The following is a 21771-nucleotide window of genomic DNA, read 5'->3' on the forward strand; positions in this document are numbered from 1 at the left end:
AAGCTGTGAACGCAGAAAATAGCAATTGGGAAATCTTACTCATCTCACGATGTGTTTCTGATGGCTTAAGCTGAGCAGGGAACAGAACGGAGCCAGCGTTTCAACTGGAGACGTCTCCGCATAATGATCTATAAAATTAGTTCAGACTGAAAAATGATTCCTTCCCAGACAGCTCAAGCACGAAGGGATCAGCTTTCTGTTAAGCCTCAGATATCATTAATAGTCCAAAGGTCTTGTGACGCTTAAAATTACTGCCCGTGTCCTGTTCAACCGCGGGTTTGGTAACCGTGCTCTGATTCTTCTGTAAACCCTGTGATTTCAGCAGGTTACGGTGTCCTCGCCTCCCTTTACGGTCGGGTTTCCGGCGGGCGCTAAAGGGCGAAGCGCCGTGCGTCAGCGGAGGGGTTGAACTTGGTCTTGGCTGGGGCCGACCCAGTTCCTGGGGCCAGGAGGAGGAACCAGCGCCTGGGGAGCGAGAGCCCCGAGGGAGCAGGTGATCTAACTGCCCGTTGGGGTTGCAGGTTTGTGGTGGCAAATGGTTCATCGCCCATCACCGCAGAAACCAGGGAGTGTGTCAGAACATACTACTTTACCTGGAGTCGGAGTTTGTGCCCCTTTCTGTGAGAAATCAGGTATTTTAGGGGGTTTAATTCATAGGTGCTCGGCCTGAAATGTTGTCTCATGTTCTGTGAAAATGTGAGCTTTTTGCTACTAGCAGAAAACTGGATTTTATTATACGGTGTCTCAAAGATTTTAATTTACCCATTTTAGGCATATATGTTCACTGATTACAGTAACCCACCCTGCCTACTGTTTAAAGAAAGTACAGAAATAATGTTAGATTGTCACGGAAGGTAAATTCAGTGGCTTAAATCGATTTAAGCTAGTGCAACTCGCAATGCGTTATGTTGCTGTCGTAGCTCTTGGCCTTTCCCATCCCACGGAGAAATCATTCCCCAGAGGGCTGCGATTTAGTCTGGGTGCTTGCGGATGTGGAGGAGACGGCCGTGCGGGAGGAAGGGCCTGCGGAGGGTTAGCCGGGAGATGGCAGTGGAGGGGATGAAGGCAGGCAGCTTGCTCCGCTGACGGTGTCAGTGCTGGAATCTGGGCGTGCAGTAACTTTCTGGATTAGAAACCGTTTCCAGCTTGTTTCTAATTAATTGCTAATGTCTCTGGTCCCTCAGACTTTCACATTGCTTAAAGTTGTATTTCCCTGACTAGAGGCACTGAACGCCGTAAGTCCGTCTGTGTTGTGGTTGCAGCGACTCTTCGTCGTGGCTCTCGCCGGCAGAATTGTCCGAGCTCCTTTGAGTCGTGCTGAGACAGAGCCCGGGGAGTTTTGTTCTCCAGTATTTTCTAAATCTGCTCAGGAGCTTGAGGCTGCGGTGAGCAATTTGTCACCTCTGTCAGTCTCTTCACAAACCGTTGCGGTGGTTGGTGTCAGTTGGATGGGATGACTGGCAAGGAGTAGGAGGATTTTTAGGCTTGGTTTATGACAAAGTAGATGGAGATTGAACTCGCTTCCCTGCGGAAGGGTAGGGTTTCCAGCTGAAGGAGCGCAGCGTGCTTCACAAGGTGGGCTGCAGGTCCCGAGAGCATCGCCTGGCCCCGCTCACCAGCGCGGTGGTGGGAGGGCGGCCAATGCCGCTGGCCTGGAGTGCGTGGAGATCGTTGGCGTTATCCGTGCCTCTCCTGTGCCACTTCAGCAGAAGCTTATCCCACCTGATAAAAGCCCTGTCTTTCCTGATTTCTTCTTGGCGTATAGAACAGAACATATCAAATGCTTCGACTCCTGGTGGGTGGTGACTCTTCTAATGAGTTTAGGACAGGGAACTGCTGGAGAGGGGACAGCAAAGGGCTGCGAAGCTGATGAGGGGACTAGAACATCTCTTACGAGGAAAGGCTGAGGGACTTGGGTCTTTTCAGTCTGGACAAGAGAAGGCTGAGGGGGATCTTATCAATGCTTATAAATACTGAAAGGGGGGTGTCAGGAGGATGGGGCCAGGCTCTTCTCAGTGGTGCCCGGGGACAGGACAAGGGGTAACGGGCACAAACTTGCCCCTGGGAAGTTCCATCTCAACAGGAGGAGGAACTTCTTTGCTGTGAGGGTGGCAGAGCCCTGGCACAGGCTGCCCAGAGAGGTGGGGGAGTCTCCGTCTCTGGAGACATTCCAACCCCGCCTGGACGCGTTCCTGTGCCACCTGCTCTGGGTGACCCTGCTCTGGCCGGGGGTGGGACTGGGTGGTCTCCAGAGGGCCCTGCCAACCCCTACCAGTCTGTGACTCTGTGAGTTGCTCTTTCTTCCTTAGTGACTTTTAGCAGTAAATACACAACCGAAGCCCACGCGGAGAGGAGGAGCTCGGGGAGCCCTCAGCTTGGACTGGTGTCACCCGCACTGAGCAAAGTTGGCCGTTTTCTGTGCCGAGTGTCCCGACTGCCGCACCGGGGGGGGACACAGAGAGCTGTGTGGGGAAGTCGCCCCCTGCGGTGAAATGAATTTAAATAAATGGAGTTTGCTGTCGCTTTGCTTGTTGGCTCTTGAGGGTTTTCCTGAAATTGACTGTGTAAATACTACTCGGCCACCAGAAGTTTATTGGTGTTTGCCAGAGTACTGTGTTGAGGAGGTGGCAGGAGGTGAGCAGCGGGGATGGAAGTTTCCTTGTCCAGGTGCCGTAGGGATTAGCTCAGCTCCTTGTGAGTAAAGGAGAGCTTCGGTTTTACTCTGAGCTTCCCCGAAATACGAATCGCAGACCGTGGGTGCCAGCACGAGGAGGTCTGATGAGGGCTACGGAGCTCGTCTTAACCCAGGTTCTTGGTGCGGATGGAAATGAAGCACGGGGGGGACGGGACGGCCAGAGGGACAGACGGTTACGTGGCCATTGTGGGCTCAGGGTTGCTTCTGCGCCGATGCCATCCGCTTGGTGGTGAAAACACCAGGACAGCCTTGGAGAGGAGCGTGCCCCGGTGTATTTCTTGTAGCGCGGGGCTGTTACACCCATTGGGAGGGATCCGGGTGCTCATGGCAGGGTTGTCATCTATTCAGGGGTTGCCAGGAGCCAGGTCAGGTCAGCGCAGAAAGCGCTGTCCTCGCTTGCTCTCCGGGGTTCTTCACAGTGGAAAATCACTGGGATACGGGATCACCCTTGCCAAACTCCTCCGGCTGTGATGTTTCTGGAATGATCTTTGCCCCGCTGCCTTTCGGTGGGAAGGAGACAGAAGGCAGCGGAGAATTTGCCCTTTGAGTTTCCCACTTGCCTCGTACCCACTGACGGATGCCTCGGACGCGGGCTGCTCTGTTCCCGGGAGCTGGGGGGGACTCCGAGAGGGAGGGGAACCGGCAAAACCCACGCAACGGGGTGTGCTCTGCATCAAAAAGCCAGCGTGTCTCAGACGAAATAGTGGATAAAACATTTCCTTGATAACCAGGGCTGTTTCTCAGGAGAGCCGGTGCCTGCAGGCAGCTGTCGGCACCTAAAGGTCCCTGTCCTTTAACCGGGAGGAGCCGGGAATGTTGGGAAAGGTCCTGGAATAGCAACTCTGGCTGCAGAAGTGCTCCCAGCTCCGCTCGGACTGCGGCTGGACCTGAAATTTTGCCGAAACGGGGAGATTTTAGAGCGTTGGGTGCCAGGGCTTGAGCGCTGGGCCGACGTGGCGCTCCCCGGAGCAGCCGGCACAGGGAGTGCCCGCGGTTTTTTGCAGCCCGTTTTAAATCTTGTTTGCCCCTTTCCATTCTTAGCCACTTATAATTAAAAAGCAAGACAAAACTCAACCTCTGGTGGTCTCTTAACTACGTGTTTTTAAGGCCACGCTGCTCCGTCCCCTCCCTGCCCACACCCTCTGCCTCCAGCCTTTCAACAAGCTGCCCTTATTTTAGTTTTTTTTATTTATTTTTTTTTATCACAGGCGACTCCAGTAGAAATTAGACGTCCTGCAAAACCAAAGATACCACTTAAACACCGCCCAGGAGGGTATTTCGGGGTGTGGACACGTCTGTGCACCCTGCAATTCCCTGGGCCAGGGCAGAGCCAGCCCTAAAATTACCCCCCTCCTCCCCCCCCCCCACCCCCCAACAAGCGTCCCCGGGGGCCAGTGGCTGCCTGGTAAAGGCTCCTTTCCCTGCACCAGTTAAAGCCCCCCCCGGGCTGTGGTTTGGGGAGCGTTTGTGCATTTTTGAGGTCCCTTGGCATCAGGGGCTGCCCCTTTATTGGGGGGCAAAATCCCCCCCCCCCCCAAATGGCTAAATTACAAAATTGGCTTTTTCCAGGAGGAGGTTTGTTCCTTATTGCCCGTTGTTCAACTTTTGGGAGCAAATCGGGCCGCGGCGCTACCGCGGTATCGGCGTGGGGGGAGCAGCGCGTTCATCCGCCCCCGCCCCGGGGCTGCATTTTGGGGACCATTTGTGCGTTTTTGGGGTCCCTCAGCCTCGGGGGCTGCCCCATTTTTGGGGAGAAAATCCCCTCCGAAGGGCAAAATTACAAAACTGGCTATTTCCAGGAGGGGTTTTGTGGCTTATTGCCGTTTTCCAACTTTCGGGAGCAAACGGGGCCGCGCCGCTACCGCGGTATTAGCGCGGGGGGGGGGGGGGGGCGCAGAGCGCTCCCCCTCCCCGCGGGCTGGGGGCGTGGCTCCGGCGGGCCCCGCCCCTCTGGTGCGCACCGGCGCGCCTGCCATTGGCTGCGCGGGCGGTGACGCGCCGGGACTGCGGCTGTTCCGCGGGGCCGCGCGCGGCTCCGGCTGCGTCGCTTTAAAGGGGCCGCGCTGGCGGCAGCCCCGGCAGCGGCCCCACCGCGCCGCCACCCCGGCTGCCTGCGCGCCCACCGGCGCCAACCGGGCGCTCCCGGCAGGTTCCGACCCGGTAAGGAGGCTCCGGTGGCCCATCAAGCGTGAGTCTGCATCGGGGCGGCCGGTACCGGGAGGTGCCCACCCGGTCGGGGGGTTCCGCTGACCGGTACCGGGAGGTGCCCGCCCGGCGGGAGGCTCCGAGGACCGGTGCACCGGGTGTCGGCACCGGGAGACGCCGATCCGCTACGGCTGGTGGCGGTATCGGGAGGTGCCCACCCGGTGGGGGTCTCCGGTACCGGGAGGTGCCGGTCCGGTAGGACCCCGTGGGGACCGGGGCGGCGGGTGCCGGTACCGGAGGGTCCCCACCCGGTTGGACCCTGAGGGGACCGGGGCGGCGGGTGCCGGTACCGGGGGATCGTTGTGTCCCCCCGCTGGTTGGACTCTCGGGGGACCCGTTGCGGCTGGTGCCGGTGCCGATCGGGCGGGAGCCTCCAAGCACCGACGGTGCATGAGTCAGCCCCGTTGCGGCTGTCGCCGGCACCGGGGGGACCCGGGGAGCGGCCGTGCCTGGGTCGGCGCCGGTCCCGCTCCCCGGGCAGCGCGCTGCTGGCTTGCCGGTACCGGGGCCGGAGCAGCAGCCACCGTCGGTGCCGGCACCACCGGCCGCACCGGGCTGGCACCGGCGCCGGTCCCCGGGGGGGCGAGAGGCCGCGGGATGCGTGTGCCCAGCGGCGGAGCCGGGAGCCGGTGCTGGATTCCCGCAAGCCAGCCGCCGATCCGGCACCAAACGCAGCGTTTTGGGGACAAACCCACCTGTTTTAGGGGTTTTTTGGTGGCTATTGCAGAGCCGGGAGCTCCGGCCGCAGCGGGAGCCCGTGACTGCGGTAACGCCGCGGCTGCCGGCAGGAAAAATAAACACCATTAAAAAAATCATAATGGAATGTCCCCGGTAACCCCAGGTGACCGACCGCGGCGTCGCGGCCGTCCGGCGGGACAGGCCCTTCCCGGGGGACGTGGAGGGATGCGGGTGCCGGGGGATGCGGACGAAGGGACGTGGAGGGGGTCGGGGACCCCTCCGAGCTCTGCTCGCCCCCGGTTTATTATTAATTCGCTCCTTTGCTTCTGCTTCGGGAGCTGTGTCGCGGGAGGGCGGCGGGAGCGGGTCGGGAGCGGTGAAATCGCCTCACGATCCCGGGGGGGCCGGGAGGGAGCTTTTCCCTCCTCCGCGCTGGGGGCAGCAGGACCCCCCCGTCCTCTTGTTTTGCCCTTAAAACTTGTCCTAAGGGCTGGGCGAACACCGTTGCCAAAGGTCAGTGGTTGGGTTTTGAGTTAAAATTAAAAAAAAAAAAACAAACGTTGTATGCACCAAAAAACATCAAATTTTTTTTTAAGGTTAAAAATATTAAAAGCAGGCAAGAGCGGAGCACACCGGGGGGGTGAAAACCAGCCCAGGGGCTGTGCCCGCGATGGGGAAATGTCCCCGTGCCCCATCACTTCGGAGACTCCGCGGGTCCCGGCCCCGAAATGGGGTGCTGGTCCCCGTCCCGGCTCGGGCGCGGTGGGGGCTGACGGGGGCCCGATCCCGCGGGGGGCGGCAGGTGCGAGGCGCTGCTCTGCGCTCCTCCTGCGCTGAACCCGCTACGGCGTTAAACCCGCAGCTGATCTGCGGAGCTGACGGGGGCGGCCGAGGTTGCTGGGCTCCAGCCTGGCCTCCCTGGGCCTCTGCAGGGCAGAAGAGCCCCAGGGATGGCAGGGGGTACGGCCAGAGCGGGGAAAACGGAGATTTTGGGGATAAACTACCCTGAGGAATCATTCTCGCGGTGAGCCCAGCACCTCCCCGCTTTTATCAGGCATATTTTGACCCTCATCCCAAATTAAGCCCCTCCGTTTGACGCGCTTAATGAGCAAATAATTTGTTTTATTTTCTGTTTTCGACGTTCAGGCTTCGCATGATGTTAGGAGGCGCTTCCGCTTCTCTCTTCTTTTGGAGGGAGTCCCTTTTTTGCAGAAGGTGGACGGACGCGCTCCCGGGAAGCAGCCGCCGGGTGAGTCATCTCGGCGCAGAAATAGCTCTGCCGGCAGCGGCCACACGGTCCTGCTGGGATGGCGCTTCCCCCACCTGGGTTCAGCGGGGTAATTTAGGGCTGGGAGATTTGCAAAGTATATTTTTCTTTTTATTTTTCTCCCCTCCGCTCCCCTCCTGCGCGGGGCCGGGGGTGGCGCTGCCGGAGCCCACGGCTCACCCCGCTTGTCTTAGCCGGAGAGGAGGAGCGCGGGTTCGTGCAGTCGCTCCTAACGCCGGGATCTCCCCTTTCTCTATTGTAAGGGGGAAAAAAAACACATGGGGGAAGGATGGAATTTGCCCAACAGCCCCCGGGGGCGAGAAGTCCCATCCCAGACCTTTATTCACTAAATAACGCCGGCTTAGATTTTAATTTCTCCTTTGAATAAAAGCCACGCGTATTTTGGTAACAGTTAGCAGCGTTGGGACAGCCGGGAGCAGAGGGCGGCTCTTGCGGAAGCGTGGCGGGATGCTCCCATCATCCTGCCGGTACCTGGGGGCAGCGATTGTCCAGACCCACTTCGGGGATTGTGGTTTTCCTTAGAAATCCTTTAAAAACTGGTCCGGTGGCCTCTCTCCTCCCCCACGCCGGGGAAGGAGCCATCGGGGCCAGGGGAGGCTCTGGGCAGCCAGGAGCCTGGCAGAGGAACCGACAGCATTTTCCAGCTCTTGGGAACGGCTGGATTTACCCCCGCTGGGGCTGCTGGTGGCCACGGTGCTCCGGGGGGAGCGCAGGGATGGCGGGGAGGTGGGACGGGGAGGGGGGAGCTGGCGGGGAGCTCGGGGGGGGGACAGGTTAAGGTGAGATGCTGCTTCCGACCTCCGGCTGGTCGGCAGCTCCGCAAGGAGCCCCGGCTAAAACAAGGGAAAAGAGAGCAAAGTGGCTCTTCCCCGTCGTCGGTCAGTTTTTTATGTACGTGACGGAACGTTAAGGGCTGGGGAGGGGGAGCTGAATGGATGGCATTTGGGGAATCTCAGCGGAGAGGGGCTGAAGGGACCGTACGTGGCGCGGAGGCGCTGCTCAGGCCTGTCTTTGACCCCATCTGCCCGGAATTCAAGCCGCGCTGTTCGCCATTCCTGCCTGGCAAAGCGCAAAGCCCTTGGGCCCAGGAGCGCTTTTCCGGGGGCGGAACGGCTCCTGTGTCCCCCGTGTCCCTTACGGCTGCCCCGGTGGTGTCCGCGGGGACGACCAGCCCTCCCAGGGCTCCTGCCCTGCGCCGCTGCCCGGCTCCTTCGGGCTCCCACCCGAATTTCTCACCGCTGGCAGCTCTTCGGAATATAACGACAAAAAAATTACAATTACTCTTTCATCTGTTTCTTTCCCCTGTTTCCCTTGGTTTGGACCTGAAAATGGCGGTGGCTAATCCCGCTCCCAGGCCGGCTGTAGCGTTATTTGGCGTCAAACCACATCTGTAAATAACCGTCGGCTTTTGGTGGAAGCTTCCGCGCAGAAATAACTGGTGTCTGGCTTGAAGGCTTCACAAAAGGTCGCTTTTACGAGGTTCCGAGCCGGGGTTTAACTTTGAGCGCCCGATTCCTCCTGCCGTGTGCCACCTCAGAGCCGCCGTCGGGGTTTATTATTTTAGCAGAGTCACGCATGGCGTTTGTGCCCAAAATAGGTCAATGCTGGGCTTCAAACCAGGCAAATCCCCCACAAATCACCTTCAGCTGCAAAACTCTTCCTGTTGTCATGCTGGTGGCCAAAAAAGAAAAAAAAAATCAGAGTAATCCTCCTAGCCCCGGCTAAGCCGAGCGACTGGTGCCCAGTTAAAATTTCCCGTGTCCCAGCACGTTATTCCTCCCGCTGTCCCGCGTTTCCAGCCGGGTTTTGGCTGCGAGGTTGGGGCTGTTCCGAGGTTTCCCATTGCTCTGCTCTCATCGCTGTGGACCGCAAGAGGTCGGCAAAAATCCGGAGCCGTAACCCGGGCGCTGCCTGCGCTGCGGGGCAGCCTGGCACGTCCCGCCTTCGTTCTGGGATAATTACTCCATTAAAAAAAAAAAAAACACCCCAAACTAATTACACTGGAAGAAAATCAGGGCGATTTTGGAATGGGGCACGTCTGTCGCCGAGCCCTTCTGCTTGGCCGCTTTCCCCTGCGGCAGAGCCCGGGCGCTCGGGGAATTGAGAGGGATGGGAAGCATTAAAAGGGCTCTGCCGCGCTCCCAAAACTCCTTTAATTCCTCCGCTCCTGGCAGGGAAGGTCCCGAGGTTGGGAATTGGCTGCAGGACGCAGACCCTGGCCGAGCCGTGGTGGTTGATGCCGTGCCCAAAGGTGGCAGCCGGGGAAAACCCAAGCCATTAACCAAAAATCCCCCTTTTTCTATGGTTTGCAGCCCGGCGAGCCCTGAGCGCCGCCGTCAGCCAGGCGCGGCCTGCGGAGGGATGGTCTTAAAATGAGAAGGTGCTGCGAGGGCGTCGGGCTGCCATGCCTGTTTAAGGTCAGTGCCGTTGTCCCCTCTCCCGTCCCCGCTCTCCTCGGGGTCGGCAGCGGGAATCGGGTGCCGTCCTGCGATCCGCCGGCCGGGGGGAGCGGGTGCTGCGGGGGCAGCGTGGCCTCAGCCGCGGGGGGTCGGGCTGGGGCTCCCCGGCGCTGCAGAGCGGGTTTGTGTCGGTGTTCGGGCAGGGCAGGAGGCGGCTGTGAGTTATCCCGGGCGTCCCGGGAGCCCGCGGTGCCTCCAGAGCCCGACCCGGGGCAAACCGAGGGTGGTGAGCCCCTGGCCCAGGTTGCCCAGAGAAGCTGTGGCTGCCCCATCCCTGGAGGGGTTCAAGGCCAGGTTGGACGGGGCTTGGAGCAACCTGGGCTGGTGGGGGGTGTCCCTGCCCGGGGACTTCAAGGTCCCTTCCCACCCAAACCGTTCTGTGATTCTCTGATTCGCTGAAACTGCACCCAGGTGACGGAGCAAAAATCAACCTTTTCCCCTTGGAAAAGTCCTCCAGGCTTGTCCTGGCATCAAGAGGGGTCTTCACGGGCACAGACCCCTTTCCAGAGCTGGGACAGGAGCAGGTTAGGGGGTAAATCCAACCAACCCCCCCCCCAGGATCCTCCCTGCACAGCCCCCCCCTGCCCCGAGGTGTCCCCATGTCCCTGGGGAGGACGTGTGCGGTGGTGGCCCGGCACAGTGACCGCCGTGATTGCGGAAACGGGATTAGCGCTGACAAAATGATCTCTTTATAGGCAGGATAAACGCCTTAGGGCCGGGGCTGAGGTATGTCAGCAGGGGATTAACCCCCCCCAGGCCCAGCTGGGCTAATGAGCTGCCTGGGGGTGAGGTAGCCAAGGAGCATCGCTCTGCGGGGCTGGCAGCCTCTTCTGCTGTGGTTGCCACCGTCGCTGTGCCAGGGCCGAAGCCAAGTGCATTGAATTAACAGCTGGGCATTATCCTTCGGCCTCGCAGGGTGTGGGCATGGCCAGCCCCCGGCCTCCCAGGTACCTCCTCGTCTTCGATTTCGACGAGACCATCATCAACGAGAACAGCGACGACTCCATCGTGCGGGCGGCGCCGGGGCAGGCGCTGCCGGAGCAGATCCGCCAGACCTTCCGCGAGGGCTTCTACAACGAGTACATGCAGCGCGTCCTGGCGTACATGGGGGACCAGGGGGTCAAGATGGGCGACTTCAAGACTGTCTACGAGAACATCCCCCTGTCCCCTGGCATGCCGGACCTCTTCCAGTTCCTCTCCAAGAACCAGGAGCTCTTTGAGATCATCCTCATCTCTGATGCCAACATGTTCGGCATCGAATGCAGTCTGAGGGCAGCTGGTTTCTACTCCCTCTTCCGCAAGATCTTCAGCAACCCGTCCGGCTTCGACAAGAGGGGGTACTTCACCTTGGGGCCCTACCACAGCCACAAGTGCCTTGACTGCCCGGCCAACATGTGCAAACGCAAAATCCTGACGGAGTACCTGGCGGAGAGAGCCCAGGAGGAGGTGGAGTTCGAGAGGGTCTTCTACGTGGGAGATGGCGCCAATGACTTCTGCCCTTCCGTGACTTTGACTTCCGCTGACGTGGCTTTCCCGCGGAAGGGCTACCCCATGCACCGCATGACCCAAGAGATGGAGAAGAAGCAGCCTGGAGCCTTCCAGGCCACTGTCGTCCCCTGGGAGTCGGCTGCGGAGGTCGCCCGCCATCTCCAGGAGCTCCTCAAGAAGAAGTGTTGAGGATGGTTCGGAAGAGACCTGCGCACTCTAAGCGGTTGGGACAGGAGAAGCCTGGGGGGTGACACGCTGTGCCCCGCGCTCCTCGGGCCCTGCTCCTGGGTCGCTTTCCTGCCTTTCTCCCCAGTGATTAAAGCACTTTCTCCAGGTCCCCCCTCCTCCGTCCCCTGCGGTGTTGAGCTGAAGCCTTCTCTATGCAGCTCGGACACCGACTCCACTGGGGGTGTTGGCCAACAGCGCTAATGGTGGTTTTTGTTGTTGGGGGCTTTTCTTCCTCTTTTCTTTTTGACTTCGCAAGAGTAATTCCTGAAAGACCCGAAGCCGGCCCCCCGTGGGCCGGGCCCTGCACATGCTTCCGCCGGCCATCGCCCCCCTCGCCTGCCCGGCCTCCGCCGGCCGCGCCAGGACCTGCGTCCTGGTGCCTTCAGCCTGGTGCCCGAGGGCTCCCTCGCCTCTTCGTGAGGCCACTGGAAATTCAATCCGGGGACTCGGGGCTCCCCGGCTTGTCCTCCGCACCCCGCCTGGGGCAGGGCAGCCCCCCCAGCCGCGGAGCCTTGCGATGGAGCCAGTTGTCCCTTCAGACTTTATTCTCTGAAAAAAGGTGACGCGAGGGACAGGAAACCTTTCGGAAAGTTGGTACCTTGGAAAAAACCCTCCTCCAGCCCATCCCACCCACTCGCCCAGGGCAGGGGCACGGCGGCCGCGTCCCGCTGCGGGGAGGGGGACCTGCCCTTGCCTTCCAGTCCCATCCTCTGCTTCTGCGCCCAGGGCGAAGTGTCCCCGTGTCAGACAGGTTCCTCCTTGCCCCCAGCCATTACCGGTGTCTCCTCCTGTTTGCTGGATCGTATGGACTGCCTTTTACCCCAGGGGGGGAGGAATTTCTCTCCCGACCTGGTGGAGGGGTGCCGAGCCTCCCCCGGGAGGTTGGTGCTGTGACGCTTCTGACTTCGGGTCCCCAGAGGCCGAACCCCCCTCCCCGTCCCTGTGCCCCGCTGCAGTATTAATTACCCCTTCTAATTGCACACTGCAGGGGGGACCTACAGTATTCGCTGCTCTCTGGTGTTGGCTTCTCCCGGATTTATCCGCAGCCTTACCGGCCCCTGAGGGCGGCTCGTGATCCTCCAAAGCGCAGAAACCCCGGCGGCAAACCCGAGCAGTGAGGAAATAACCAAAGCAGCCCTGAGTTGTTCCTCCTCTATTTCGTTTCCCTTCTCTCTGTTCTTCCTCCTCCAGACCCCATTCAACTGTGTGGAACTTAAAGCCATGGAATTAAAAAAAATACATATATATGTATATAGATAGAATATCTATATATTGCAGATACACGAGTAGTTTGTATCCAGGACATAAACCTGGGTGTGAAACGGCTCCCCGAGTCGCACAGACGTGTTGTTTCTCTTCCTTGGGCTGGGGCGAGGGGGGGACGGTGTTGGAGGGGGAGCAGCAGAGCGGGGCCAGGCTGCAAGCGACGCTCTGCCAGGGACACTGTGGGGACCCCTCTGGGGCAGGACGGGGCCCTGGCTCATCCCCCGCTCTGTCTCTGATGGGGACAGCAGGCAGGGTCCCTGGGGACGCGGCCGGGTGCGGCTCTTCTTGTCCCTGCGGGTGTTTGGCCCCGTCTCCTGTTCCTGCGCTTTGGTCCTGCGCCGCCCTCGCTCCTCCCGCGGGGCCAGGGGCATCGCCAGGGTCAGACCTCGGCCTTTCTGGCGGCTGCGGGGCCCCGGGGCTAAACCTTCCCCGCGGCAGCAGCAGCCCGTGCTGCCGTCGTGGAAAACGTACGGAACAGGGAGACGGGAGAGCGGGCGGCAGGGGATGCTCTGGGTGACGGATGCTGCCGGGATGCAGTGGTACCCAGCGGTGGTACCCAGTCCGGCTGCCCACACAAGCTGTGCGAAACCCCAGCTGCGCAAAGCCAAGGTTCAAAGGCAAAGCGGAGTCGGAGCAGGAGCAGGATGCGGCCGAGTCAGGCTGGGGGTGCCGGGGGGGACACCTGTCCCCAGCGCTCAGCAGGGCTCCACGTAGTTGCCGGGGAAGAAACCCGCTTCCTCGCCCATGACACCCTCGCACCAGCCGTCCGAGTAGCGCCGCGTGACGAAGAGGAGGGCGCCGGGCTGGAAGGAGAGCTCGTTGTCCTTCTGCTGCGTGTAGGGGTAGAGGGCCACCACTGCGCGAGGAGGGAGAGAACGGCCTTGGAGCCCAGCGAGGCCACCGCGCGGGACAGGCCACCGCCGGGAAGGGTAGGAGGGGACATGAGCAGCCCACGGCATCGCTGGCCATCCCAGCCCCGGCCACTGCCAGGGCAGAATTGGGCCCTTGGTGCCATGGCTGTGGGCAGGAGCTCAACCAAAAGCACCGTGGGGAGGGGATCTGGGGACCCACCGCACCTTTCCCCAGGTAGCTCTCCGGGGCCCAGGGGGGGTCCTCTGCGACAGGTGGCGGTGGCGGGGCCAAATCCTCAAAGTCGGGCAAAGCTGGCGGCGGCGGCGGTGGCTCGAGGTCATCGGGGCCTGCAGAACCCCCCCAGCAAGACCCATGGGGGATGAAGTGGCTCCATGGGGAGCAGAAGCCACGCGCAGCCCCCACCTCCCCACTGCCCTCCCCAAGCCGAGCATCCCTGGAGCACCGAGCACTCACCTGGGGGCAGGAGGTCCAGCGGGGGCACGGGCAGGTCCCCCGGGGGTGGCGGGGGCAGGTCCCCGGGCAGCGGTGGGGGCGGCGGGATGGCAGCAGCGGGCGGTGGGGGTGGCCCCGGCAGAGAGGGGGGCGGCGGGGGCGCGGGGATGCCATCACCAGGGGCTGCCGGGGCCCCGCTGGAGCTGGGGGCGGAGGAGCGGCGGTGTCAGGGTGGGGGGCTGGCTCTGCCCCCCGCTTTCTGAACACAGACACTTGCCCCGTGCCAGGACGGGGTGCCACTTGTGTGGTCAGTGTGGGGGTGTGTACGTGCCTGGGTGTGTACCCACACAAGCCCTTTCCCCACTCTGTGCCTCAGTTTCCCCATTGGGGACCTTCTCTGTAACAGGATTTCGCTCTAGAAATACGCACGGCCCAGGGCGGCCGAGCTCCTGCTCCCCAACCCCCTGTTTTCCATGTTTGCAGCAGAACGTCCCCGAGCAGCGGGGTGACGGTGGCTGCCCCGGGCCCTCCCGCCCCACCCAGGCCCTCCCGCCCCCCGGGCAGTGCCGGTACCTGACGGATACCAGCGAGGCGGTGGAAGAGGCCGCGGAGAGCTTGCCTTCGGGGACCACGGGCGGCTGGATGGGCTCGGGGACGCGGGCGCTTCTCCTGCGGGCAGAGCGGGCGCTGAGCCCCAGCTCGGCACGGGGGTGGGGAGGGGACCCCCATGGCCACAGCACTGGGGGAGCCCGTGGTGTCCCTGCCGCCGTCACCCGCTCGGTGACACGGAAAGGCGAAGCGCCCCGCACCCGTCCCCAGCCTCACCCCAGGGTGCCTGCGGCCTGCGCCGCCGACTTGGTGCCCTTCCGCGCCAGGGTGCCCGTGCGGGACAGCTGGGTGCTGTGGTCCTGCAGGCACAGGGAGACACGGAGACGCCACGGGTGAGGGCAGCTGCAGCCACCCCACGAACTCATTGCACCCCAGAGCGCTGTGCTCCCCCGCCTCTGCGGGCAGCAGCACCCCAAGGTCTCTGCTGGGCCCCCCCCGCGCAGAAGGAGGTGCCGGCGCGGCAGTGCGGAGGCGGCCGAGAGGCGCCTGCCACCATGGGAACCGTGGCCCCAGCGCCGCCACTTCCCCCCTGTCCCTGCGGTGGCTTCGCCGGGGCCCGTGCGGCTGCCAACCCCTCCCTGACCCGCGGGCGCCTTCCTGCGCGGGTGGTTTCGGTGCTGGGAAAGGTGCTGTGGGGGTGAGAGAGTCGCGGTGCAGCGCCGGTCCCAGCGGCGCCGACGGCTTTTGCTGAGCGTTGTGTGCCTCGGTTTCCCTTTGCTGTATTGAACCGTCCTCCCCCCCTCCCCAAGCTGGGACCACCGAGCCCCCACGGGATGAGTCCCCAGGTGGGCTGTGGGGCAAGGACAGACCCCGCGTCTCCATCCAGGAGGGGTTTGAGCCCACTCGTGCGTCCATCACTGCAACGCTGGGGACGTCGGGGACCGAGAAGGCCCATGCAAGCCCCCTCACCCCTGGGGGACACCCCCTGAGCCCTGGGCTGACCTTTATGCCGTGGCCGATGTCATCCAGGACGCTGAAGTTGAGGGGTTTCCTGTAGTAGGGCTCCAGGCAGGGCTGGCTGGGGGGGGCCATGATCTTCTGGTAGGACGGGAACCTCTTGCTGATGGTCAACGAGCCGATCTCCCGGCGAGACACCTTCTCCTTGTGTATGTCAACCCTCTGCGGAGACGGCACTGTCCCCACTGCCCCATCCCGGCTTCTCCTCACCTCCCGCTGCCCCCTCCAAGTCCCACCACCCTCCCCAGCCCCCTCTCCCTGCCCGTAAGGGGAGGGCTCGCAGGGAAGGATCAGGATTGAGCCTGAACCCCCCACCCTGGCCGAAGCTGCAGGGACAGATCCCGCTTTGCTCCATCGTGGCAGGGCCAGTGGTGCCCTTGATGCCGCCACAGCAGATCGGGCCCTTCCTAAAGCAGCGGAGGGGGCAGTGGCGGGGGGATGCATGAGCCTCGGCTGCCCATAAGTTCTTTTCCTGCTGCTTCCAGTGTGACCACAGGGTCCCGTCTCCTCCCATGGCTGGAAAGGCTCCAGGCGCCTTCCAAGTGCCAGGAAGAGGGCGGGTGGCCATGGGACTCCGCATCGGTGTCCCTAAGCTCTGGGAGGACGAGGCCAGGCCCCAGCGAGGGGACAGCGTGACAGCCCAGCCAACGCTCCGAGCCCCATCACTCAGCTTCGGCTCTTCTGAGGTTTCCCAGGCAGTTCCCGCGGTCCCCCTCCATTGGGATTTGCAAGTGCCCAGACTGGGAGAACTCCTGGAGACCAGTTTGGTGGACTCATGATGTGTTGGGTGCCCCCACCACGCCCCAAGCATTCCCAAGGCGAGGAAGGGGATGCTACGGGGGGCCGCCGGGCTCTTGAAGGTGTGAGGAAGGAGCGGCTTCGGCCCCTTCCGGCTGCCCAAACCCCCTTTCCCAGAGCCCACCCCCTTCTCAGCACCCAAACCCCAACACGTGCCAGCCCCGGCCCAAGGATGGTCCCACCTGGGCCACGCAGCTGACGTCGGCCTCCACCTTCCGCAGCTCAGCCGCCTGCAGGTCCAGCAGCCGGAGGAAGGCGGTGGCCAGGCTGTTGACCTGGTAGGTCACGCTGGCCAGGGACTGCGTGCTCAGCGCCATCGTCTCCTCCAGCGCCTTCCGCTTGTCGCTCGCCTGGAGGGGGAAACCCAGCCGGTGGGACGAGCACACCGCCGCTGCCCTCCATCTTCACGCCGGAGTCACACGCTAGCGAAGATGCTTCCTTCTGCTTTCCAAATGCATCAAACTTCCTCCGGCTCCGCCGGCGGGACACAGGGACACCCGGCGGGCAGCGGCCCTCGGCTTTTCCAGCACTGGGGATTCACCGTGATTTCTCCCCGGGATGCTGCCACTGGTGACAGCCAGCCATGCCACCAGCCAGCCATGTGTGGGGACAGCTGGCCATGCCACCAGCCAGCCACACGTGGGGACAGCCAGCCATGCATGGGGACGGCCAGCCGTGCCACCAGTCGTGCTGGGGACATCTCGGCTCTCTGACCAGTTCAGCGCGTTGCCCCTTCAGCCCCGCTCCGGCACATCAGCCACCACCAGCCCCTTGGGAGCAGCATCGGGGGCTGACTCGAGCCAGCAGGGCCACCGAGACGGGCTCTGCAATGCACATGGGGACCCCTCCGGCCAAACATCCCCCCCCCGCCCCGCAAATAGGGCCAGAAGAAGCCTTTTCCCTCCTATTTCATCCAAAAAGCTCTTGCCCCCCACTTTCCCCGGGGGAGCCAGGCAGGGAGGAGGAGGAGGAGGAGGAGGCAGAGGAGGGAGGCTGACTGCAGCAGAGCTGCACACTTGCTCCGCGTGTGCAGGCACCCAGCTCACCTCTGCCCAGCCAGGAGACACCTCCGAAACCCTGGGGACAGCCTGGGGACAGCCCCAGGCGGGGCTGGTGTCCCTGGTCCCCTCCCAGGGCACCTCTGGAGGGACCAAACCCCCGGAGAACTCGCCCTTCGTCCCAAACCCACCCTGAGAACTGAGTAGAAAAGCTGCTGTGGAGCAAAAGGGGAAACTGAGGCACAAGAAAAAGCAACAAACAGCGGCATGCAGTGCTTGGTAGGAAGCAAACGGGGACGGTTGGGCTCCCGTCTCTGAGGGCAGAGCCTTCGTTGTCACCCACCAGCCGCCCCTCGGGGACCACCGTCTCGCCAGTGGTGGTCCTCCCAGCATCACGCCCAGCCCCAGAGCCACAGCTCGTCCCACGAGGTCCCCTCCCGTCCCCCTCACCTGCAGGTAGTTGCTCTCGCAGTAGTCGGCGACCCTGAGGAGGTTGCAGTGCTGGTCGCGCAGGACCTGCCGGCCGGCCGGGATGTCGCGCTGCTGCAGCTGCTCCAGCTCCGCCATGGTGCCGGGCTCGGCTCCCACTTCCTCCCCGGCCGCCTCGGCGCCGCGTTTTGAAGCTCGCGGCGCTGATGACGCAGGGCCCGCGGGCGCTGCGGTGTCCCCGTGCCGCCCCGAGGGACGCCCCGAGTCAGGCGTGGAGCCCACCCCGGCCACCTGCGCATGGAGGCCCACAGGAGAGCAGCGAGGAAAGGCGGGGGGCTAGCGGGGTGGAAGCCATCGTGGCCCCAGCCCCACGGGGGACGTGCTGGGGCTGCGGCTGGTGGTCACCCCGCTGGGGCGGGGGATGAGAGCGGCTGCGACGGTGAAGGATGTGAGTCACGGAGGAACCGGTGGTGCAGGGTGGGGGCGAGCGACCGAAAAAGGTCCTGACCCCTGTCTCGGGACCTCCACGAGCCACTCGGGAGGTGTGGGGCTGAGCCGGGCTCGGGCGCATCCCAGGAGGGTGATTCCCTTCCCTTTGCAGTTATCAGTTGGGCAGGAGATAGAGCCAAGGGCAGCGCTTCGACTGCCAGGCCCTCCTCCCTGGGAAAGCCCCGGGCACCCCCCACGGCATCGCCCCGGGCACCGGGACCTCGCTCAGCTCAGGGGACACTGAGGGATGTGACAAGTGACCCCGCGGAGGTGCCCGTCCTTCCCTCGCCCGGGACAGTGTGTCCTTCTCCGTGCTTTGCTAACAATGTTCCACATCCCCGCGGGTGAGGCTGTGCCGAGGGCAGGAAATTCCCACTTCCACAGCGCTTGGAAATCCCCCTCCACCCTCCTCCTCCTCCTCCCGCTTCCTCGGGGCCTCCTGGGCTCAGCCCCAGCGCCTTTGCACCGTCCGGACAGGAGCAAAACCCACGTTAGGGCTTGGCCCTTCCTGAGCCCACGGCCCCACCAGCACAAGGACGAGGGAAATGATGAATTTCCTCCAGCACCGTCCCAGCTCCTCACACCCTGAAGGACCAAGAGCCGCCGGAGCTGCTCCCGGTCCCCGCCGAGGCTGCTCCAGCCCCCAGAGGTCCCCTGGAGGTCCCCCCGCCCCTGCTCCCCTCCTCTCCATCCCCTCCTAAACTCTGTGAAAGCTGCTCTGATTCCCACAGGGGTTCGGTCCCTCCATCCCAGCAGGACCCAGACACCCCACGGGCTCAGACACCCATGGCCAGGGGCTCAAGGGCTCCCCGCGTACCCCAGCCACCCACCCGTCCTCCCCCATCCTCACCCTCCCCGCAGCCCCACCACCGATTACCCCAGGGCTTTGAGGCTAATGCCCAACACCTGATCAGCTTATTCTCCTGAGTCTATTATCAGCTTAAGGACAAAAGACATCTGCTCCCCACCGCCCTCCCAGAGAGCTGAAGGAGCCTTCACGCCTGGATCAGGAGAGCGAGGGTCCAGTTGACGGCGTCTCCTCTTGGATGGATCTCTGAGCATCTCACTCTGAGAGGGGCAGCCCCTCGTCCCCGGAGGTAAGTGGCTTCGCTCCCTCCAGGTACAAATGGCATCGTGGGATCCACCAGGTTTGGGAGCCACCTCCTGCGCGGGTTGGTGGCACGGCTGGGCTGTGGCTTTCGGCTCCTGGTGCTCTGCCACAAGCATCTCCCGGGGCATCGGTGGGGAGAGGAGCACGGGGCACACGCCATGAGAGCAGCCGCAGAAAGCCAGCGGCGCCCAGGGCCCACAGCTTGATGCCTTCCAAAGCAGGGCCAAGGCATGTTTCAGCTTAATCACAGTTATTATTTTTTTTATTTAAAAGGTTGTGGCCAGGTTTTCAAACCCAAGCCTAAACACGGGGCGAGATCTCAACCAGCCGTGCGGGAATCTCACATAACCCGTGGAAAAGTGTTGGGCTTTTCCAACCCACGCGGCCCCAAAATCCTTCTGTCGCAGCGAGCGATTTGCCTCTGTGTGCAAATAGCCGAGTCCACAGCAATGATGGGGCCTCAGTCCATGTTAGCACTTACCAGGGGTTGGGGGGGGTATAAGGAGGGGAGGGAAGGGGAAAAAAAAAAAAAAGGAAAAAAAAAAGGAAAACAGAAGATACTAAAGAGATTTAGTTCCTTAGAAAACCTGCAAAGATGCTCTTGCCCAGGCACAGCACAGAGATCAGGAAGGTCAAGTTTGCAGACGCAGGTTCTCCTCCGAGACCGCTGCTCCGAGAGCCCCGAGGCAGCGGCTCTTCTCCGTGCTCAGACGGCCCCGCTGAACTGGCCACCCCCTGTCTTGGGGAAACAGCCTCTGCAGTAGCAAAAACCTCCTTAAAAACCAGGCTGGATCCTCCTCCGCTGCCCTCGAGCTGCATCTGTCGCTCGACGTGCCTGCTGAGAACTAGCAAACGAAGATCTGGTTACAGCAGATGTTACAAGAAGGGTTTTGAAAGGTGCCTTCAGCCTCGGGTTATTTTTTTAGCATCAGCCCATGTCTCGCCGTGGGGGTAGCCGAGACATCAGCGGTGTTTGCAATATTCTTAGGGCCAAAGCAATAGCCCTCATGTGCCTTAGAAGCCCATCTATATACTACTAATGCGCCGTTTCCCTGTGGTTACAGGGCAAAATGGCTCAGGACATGACAGAGAAGGAGCTGCTGAAGATGGAGCTGGATCAGCTGAAGAAGGAGGTGAAGAACGAGAGGCAAATGGTGAGTTTTTCCCCCAAAGCACAAAGGGGCCATTCCCCGGCGTAACTTCCTGACCCGATTGTGCTGCAAAGATAAAAAAACCCACAACCCCTGAAATTAAACCTCAAATACAGGCACAAGCATGTGCGTTTGCACCTCTCCCCTTGAGGCAAACAGGTCCCTCGGGCTGGGAATTGCAGCCCCACACGCAGCGAGGTGCCCGTAGGACCCCAGGGGTGCTCTCGGGGACACCCCCGGCTGGGTGGGACGGTCACGGCCGCGGTTTCCCCTCTCCCGGCCGCACGAGTGGGTTTGTAGGCAGCCGAGGAGGGCGGCGAGGGTTCGTTCCCGTATCCCACGCAGAGCATCTCCTTCCTTGGCAGGTCTCCAAGACCGGCAAAGAGATCAAGGAGTACATCGAGTCCATGGCGGGCGAGGACCCGCTGCTGAAAGGTGTCCCCGAGGACAAGAACCCCTTTAAGGAGAAGGGCGGCTGTACGATAAGCTGACACCCCCCTGCTGCTGTCACCGCGGGGGACAGGGATGCTCCCGTGTGCAAGCCAAGACTGTCAGAAACCTGCTTTCCCTGTAGTGTGACCTCAGCGCTGGAGAGTTGAGAACCAAAGCGTAGCGCATCTAAAGGATGGTAAAAGGAAAAAAAAAAAAAAAAGAAAAGAAAAAAAAGAAAAAAAAAGAAGAAAAAAAAATGTACCCCACTGCCACAGGAGATGAGGTTGAGCAGCCAGCGCAGCGTCTGCTCTCGTGCTCTCACGGCTGATTTACATTTGGTTTCCTGCAAGCAAAACTTCTGCATTTTCAGCAGCCAGCAGCAAACTGGGCTTTAGCGAAACCGCGGAGCTGTGTCTAGTCTCAGCCTTCTCCAAGCAGCCCAGCGCCGGCGCCGAGCCCTGGCTTGCTGCAGAAGAGCCTCCCAGCAGAACCTTGCTCAAGCCATTTCCTCTCGGTGCCTCGGTTTCCCCATCTGGCACAGGAGGGCGATACCCACCCTGCTGCCTGGAGGCTTCCAGGGGTCTGAAGCTTTCTTCTCTTTATTCCTACACGTCCCTCCAGCTGGTGCCCACCGCTGCCCACCACTCCTGCAGCCCGCGGCTCGCACCCACCAGGCACCCTGCATCGAGAGGCGGGGGATGGCCAGAGCGGGGCTGGGTGAGCTTCACCCGGCGCAGGGCAGGGCACGGGAAGGAGTAAAGCCCCAGGCAGCTTGTTCAAACTCTCACCCCACCTCTCGGTCTCGCTTCCTCCCCTGGAAACCCCCTGGCAGCCGTGGGAAAGCAAGCCCAGGACTGTCAGGTCCTGCCCGCGACCGTGGTGGCTCCAAGCGCTGCAGCCGCTTCACCATCATCTCCTCTCTGCTGCCACGACCGGGCCCCAAAGCCTCGTCCCACCATGTCCCACCAGTGACGGGGATGACTGGGAGCAAGCGGTTTGGGGTGGCAGCAGGTCCTTGGAGCAAGACAGGACCCGCCAAGCCCCAGGCGAGCAATACCCCGGCCATGATCCTCCCGCTCCCAAGGGCAGCTTTTTTCTAGGACAAATTTCATCCCCTGCCTGATAGAAAAAAGCACAGCAGCTGGGGCACGGCCCGCTTCTGAGTTCAGCAGGGTGATACTTCGG

The 21771-nt window shown here is 61.9% G+C and overlaps 3 protein-coding genes across 9 annotated transcripts; 2 read left to right on the forward strand and 1 right to left on the reverse strand.

Annotated features, from left to right (window-relative positions):
- The first annotated feature begins 253 nt into the window (after positions 1-253).
- PHOSPHO1 (phosphoethanolamine/phosphocholine phosphatase 1) lies at positions 254-12367 on the forward strand. Of its 7 annotated transcripts, XM_074562463.1 has the most exons (5): positions 4681-4855; positions 6725-6827; positions 8221-8331; positions 9179-9283; positions 10241-12367. In XM_074562463.1, exons 4-5 carry the CDS (start codon positions 9239-9241, stop codon positions 11000-11002), a joined length of 807 nt encoding a protein of 268 aa, XP_074418564.1. In that variant the 5' UTR covers positions 4681-4855; positions 6725-6827; positions 8221-8331; positions 9179-9238; the 3' UTR covers positions 11003-12367. The 7 variants fall into 7 exon arrangements, with proteins under 7 accessions (XP_074418570.1, XP_074418565.1, XP_074418568.1 ...); XM_074562464.1 differs by lacking the exons at positions 4681-4855; positions 8221-8331 and adding an exon at positions 442-632; XM_074562467.1 differs by lacking the exons at positions 4681-4855; positions 8221-8331 and adding an exon at positions 442-521.
- On the reverse strand, positions 12293-17681 carry ABI3 (ABI family member 3). Its single transcript, XM_074562461.1, has 8 exons — positions 17425-17681; positions 16159-16326; positions 15164-15340; positions 14438-14520; positions 14186-14281; positions 13634-13815; positions 13384-13506; positions 12293-13163 (listed from the first exon to the last, which is right to left on the reverse strand). The coding sequence occupies exons 1-8, from the start codon at positions 17539-17541 to the stop codon at positions 13003-13005; spliced, it is 1107 nt and encodes a 368-aa protein (XP_074418562.1). The 5' UTR covers positions 17542-17681; the 3' UTR covers positions 12293-13002.
- Positions 17682-18831: 1150 nt separating this feature from the next.
- GNGT2 (G protein subunit gamma transducin 2) lies at positions 18832-20781 on the forward strand. Its single transcript, XM_074562470.1, has 3 exons — positions 18832-18989; positions 20068-20157; positions 20520-20781. Exons 2-3 carry the CDS (start codon positions 20074-20076, stop codon positions 20643-20645), a joined length of 210 nt encoding a protein of 69 aa, XP_074418571.1. The 5' UTR covers positions 18832-18989; positions 20068-20073; the 3' UTR covers positions 20646-20781.
- Positions 20782-21771: the final 990 nt, after the last annotated feature.

Source organism: Larus michahellis, chromosome 18 (assembly GCF_964199755.1).
Source record: "Larus michahellis chromosome 18, bLarMic1.1, whole genome shotgun sequence".
Taxonomy (NCBI): Eukaryota; Metazoa; Chordata; class Aves; order Charadriiformes; family Laridae; genus Larus; species Larus michahellis.

Bases quoted from the DNA above. Each gene is read 5' to 3' on its own strand.
- PHOSPHO1 (XM_074562469.1), top strand. From the start codon at position 9,239: ATGAGAAGGTGCTGCGAGGGCGTCGGGCTGCCATGCCTGTTTAAG. The intron at 9,284-10,240 runs GTCAGTGCCGTT...TCGGCCTCGCAG, and splicing joins GGCTGCCATGCCTGTTTAAG to GGTGTGGGCATGGCCAGCCC.
- ABI3 (XM_074562461.1), bottom strand. From the start codon at position 17,541: ATGGCGGAGCTGGAGCAGCTGCAGCAGCGCGACATCCCGGCCGGCCGG. The intron at 15,341-16,158 runs GTGGGACCATCC...CCGTCTCCGCAG, and splicing joins ACGTCAGCTGCGTGGCCCAG to AGGGTTGACATACACAAGGA. The intron at 13,507-13,633 runs GTGAGTGCTCGG...GGGGTTCTGCAG, and splicing joins GCTGGACCTCCTGCCCCCAG to GCCCCGATGACCTCGAGCCA.
- GNGT2 (XM_074562470.1), top strand. From the start codon at position 20,074: ATGGCTCAGGACATGACAGAGAAGGAGCTGCTGAAGATGGAGCTGGAT. The intron at 20,158-20,519 runs GTGAGTTTTTCC...CTTCCTTGGCAG, and splicing joins TGAAGAACGAGAGGCAAATG to GTCTCCAAGACCGGCAAAGA.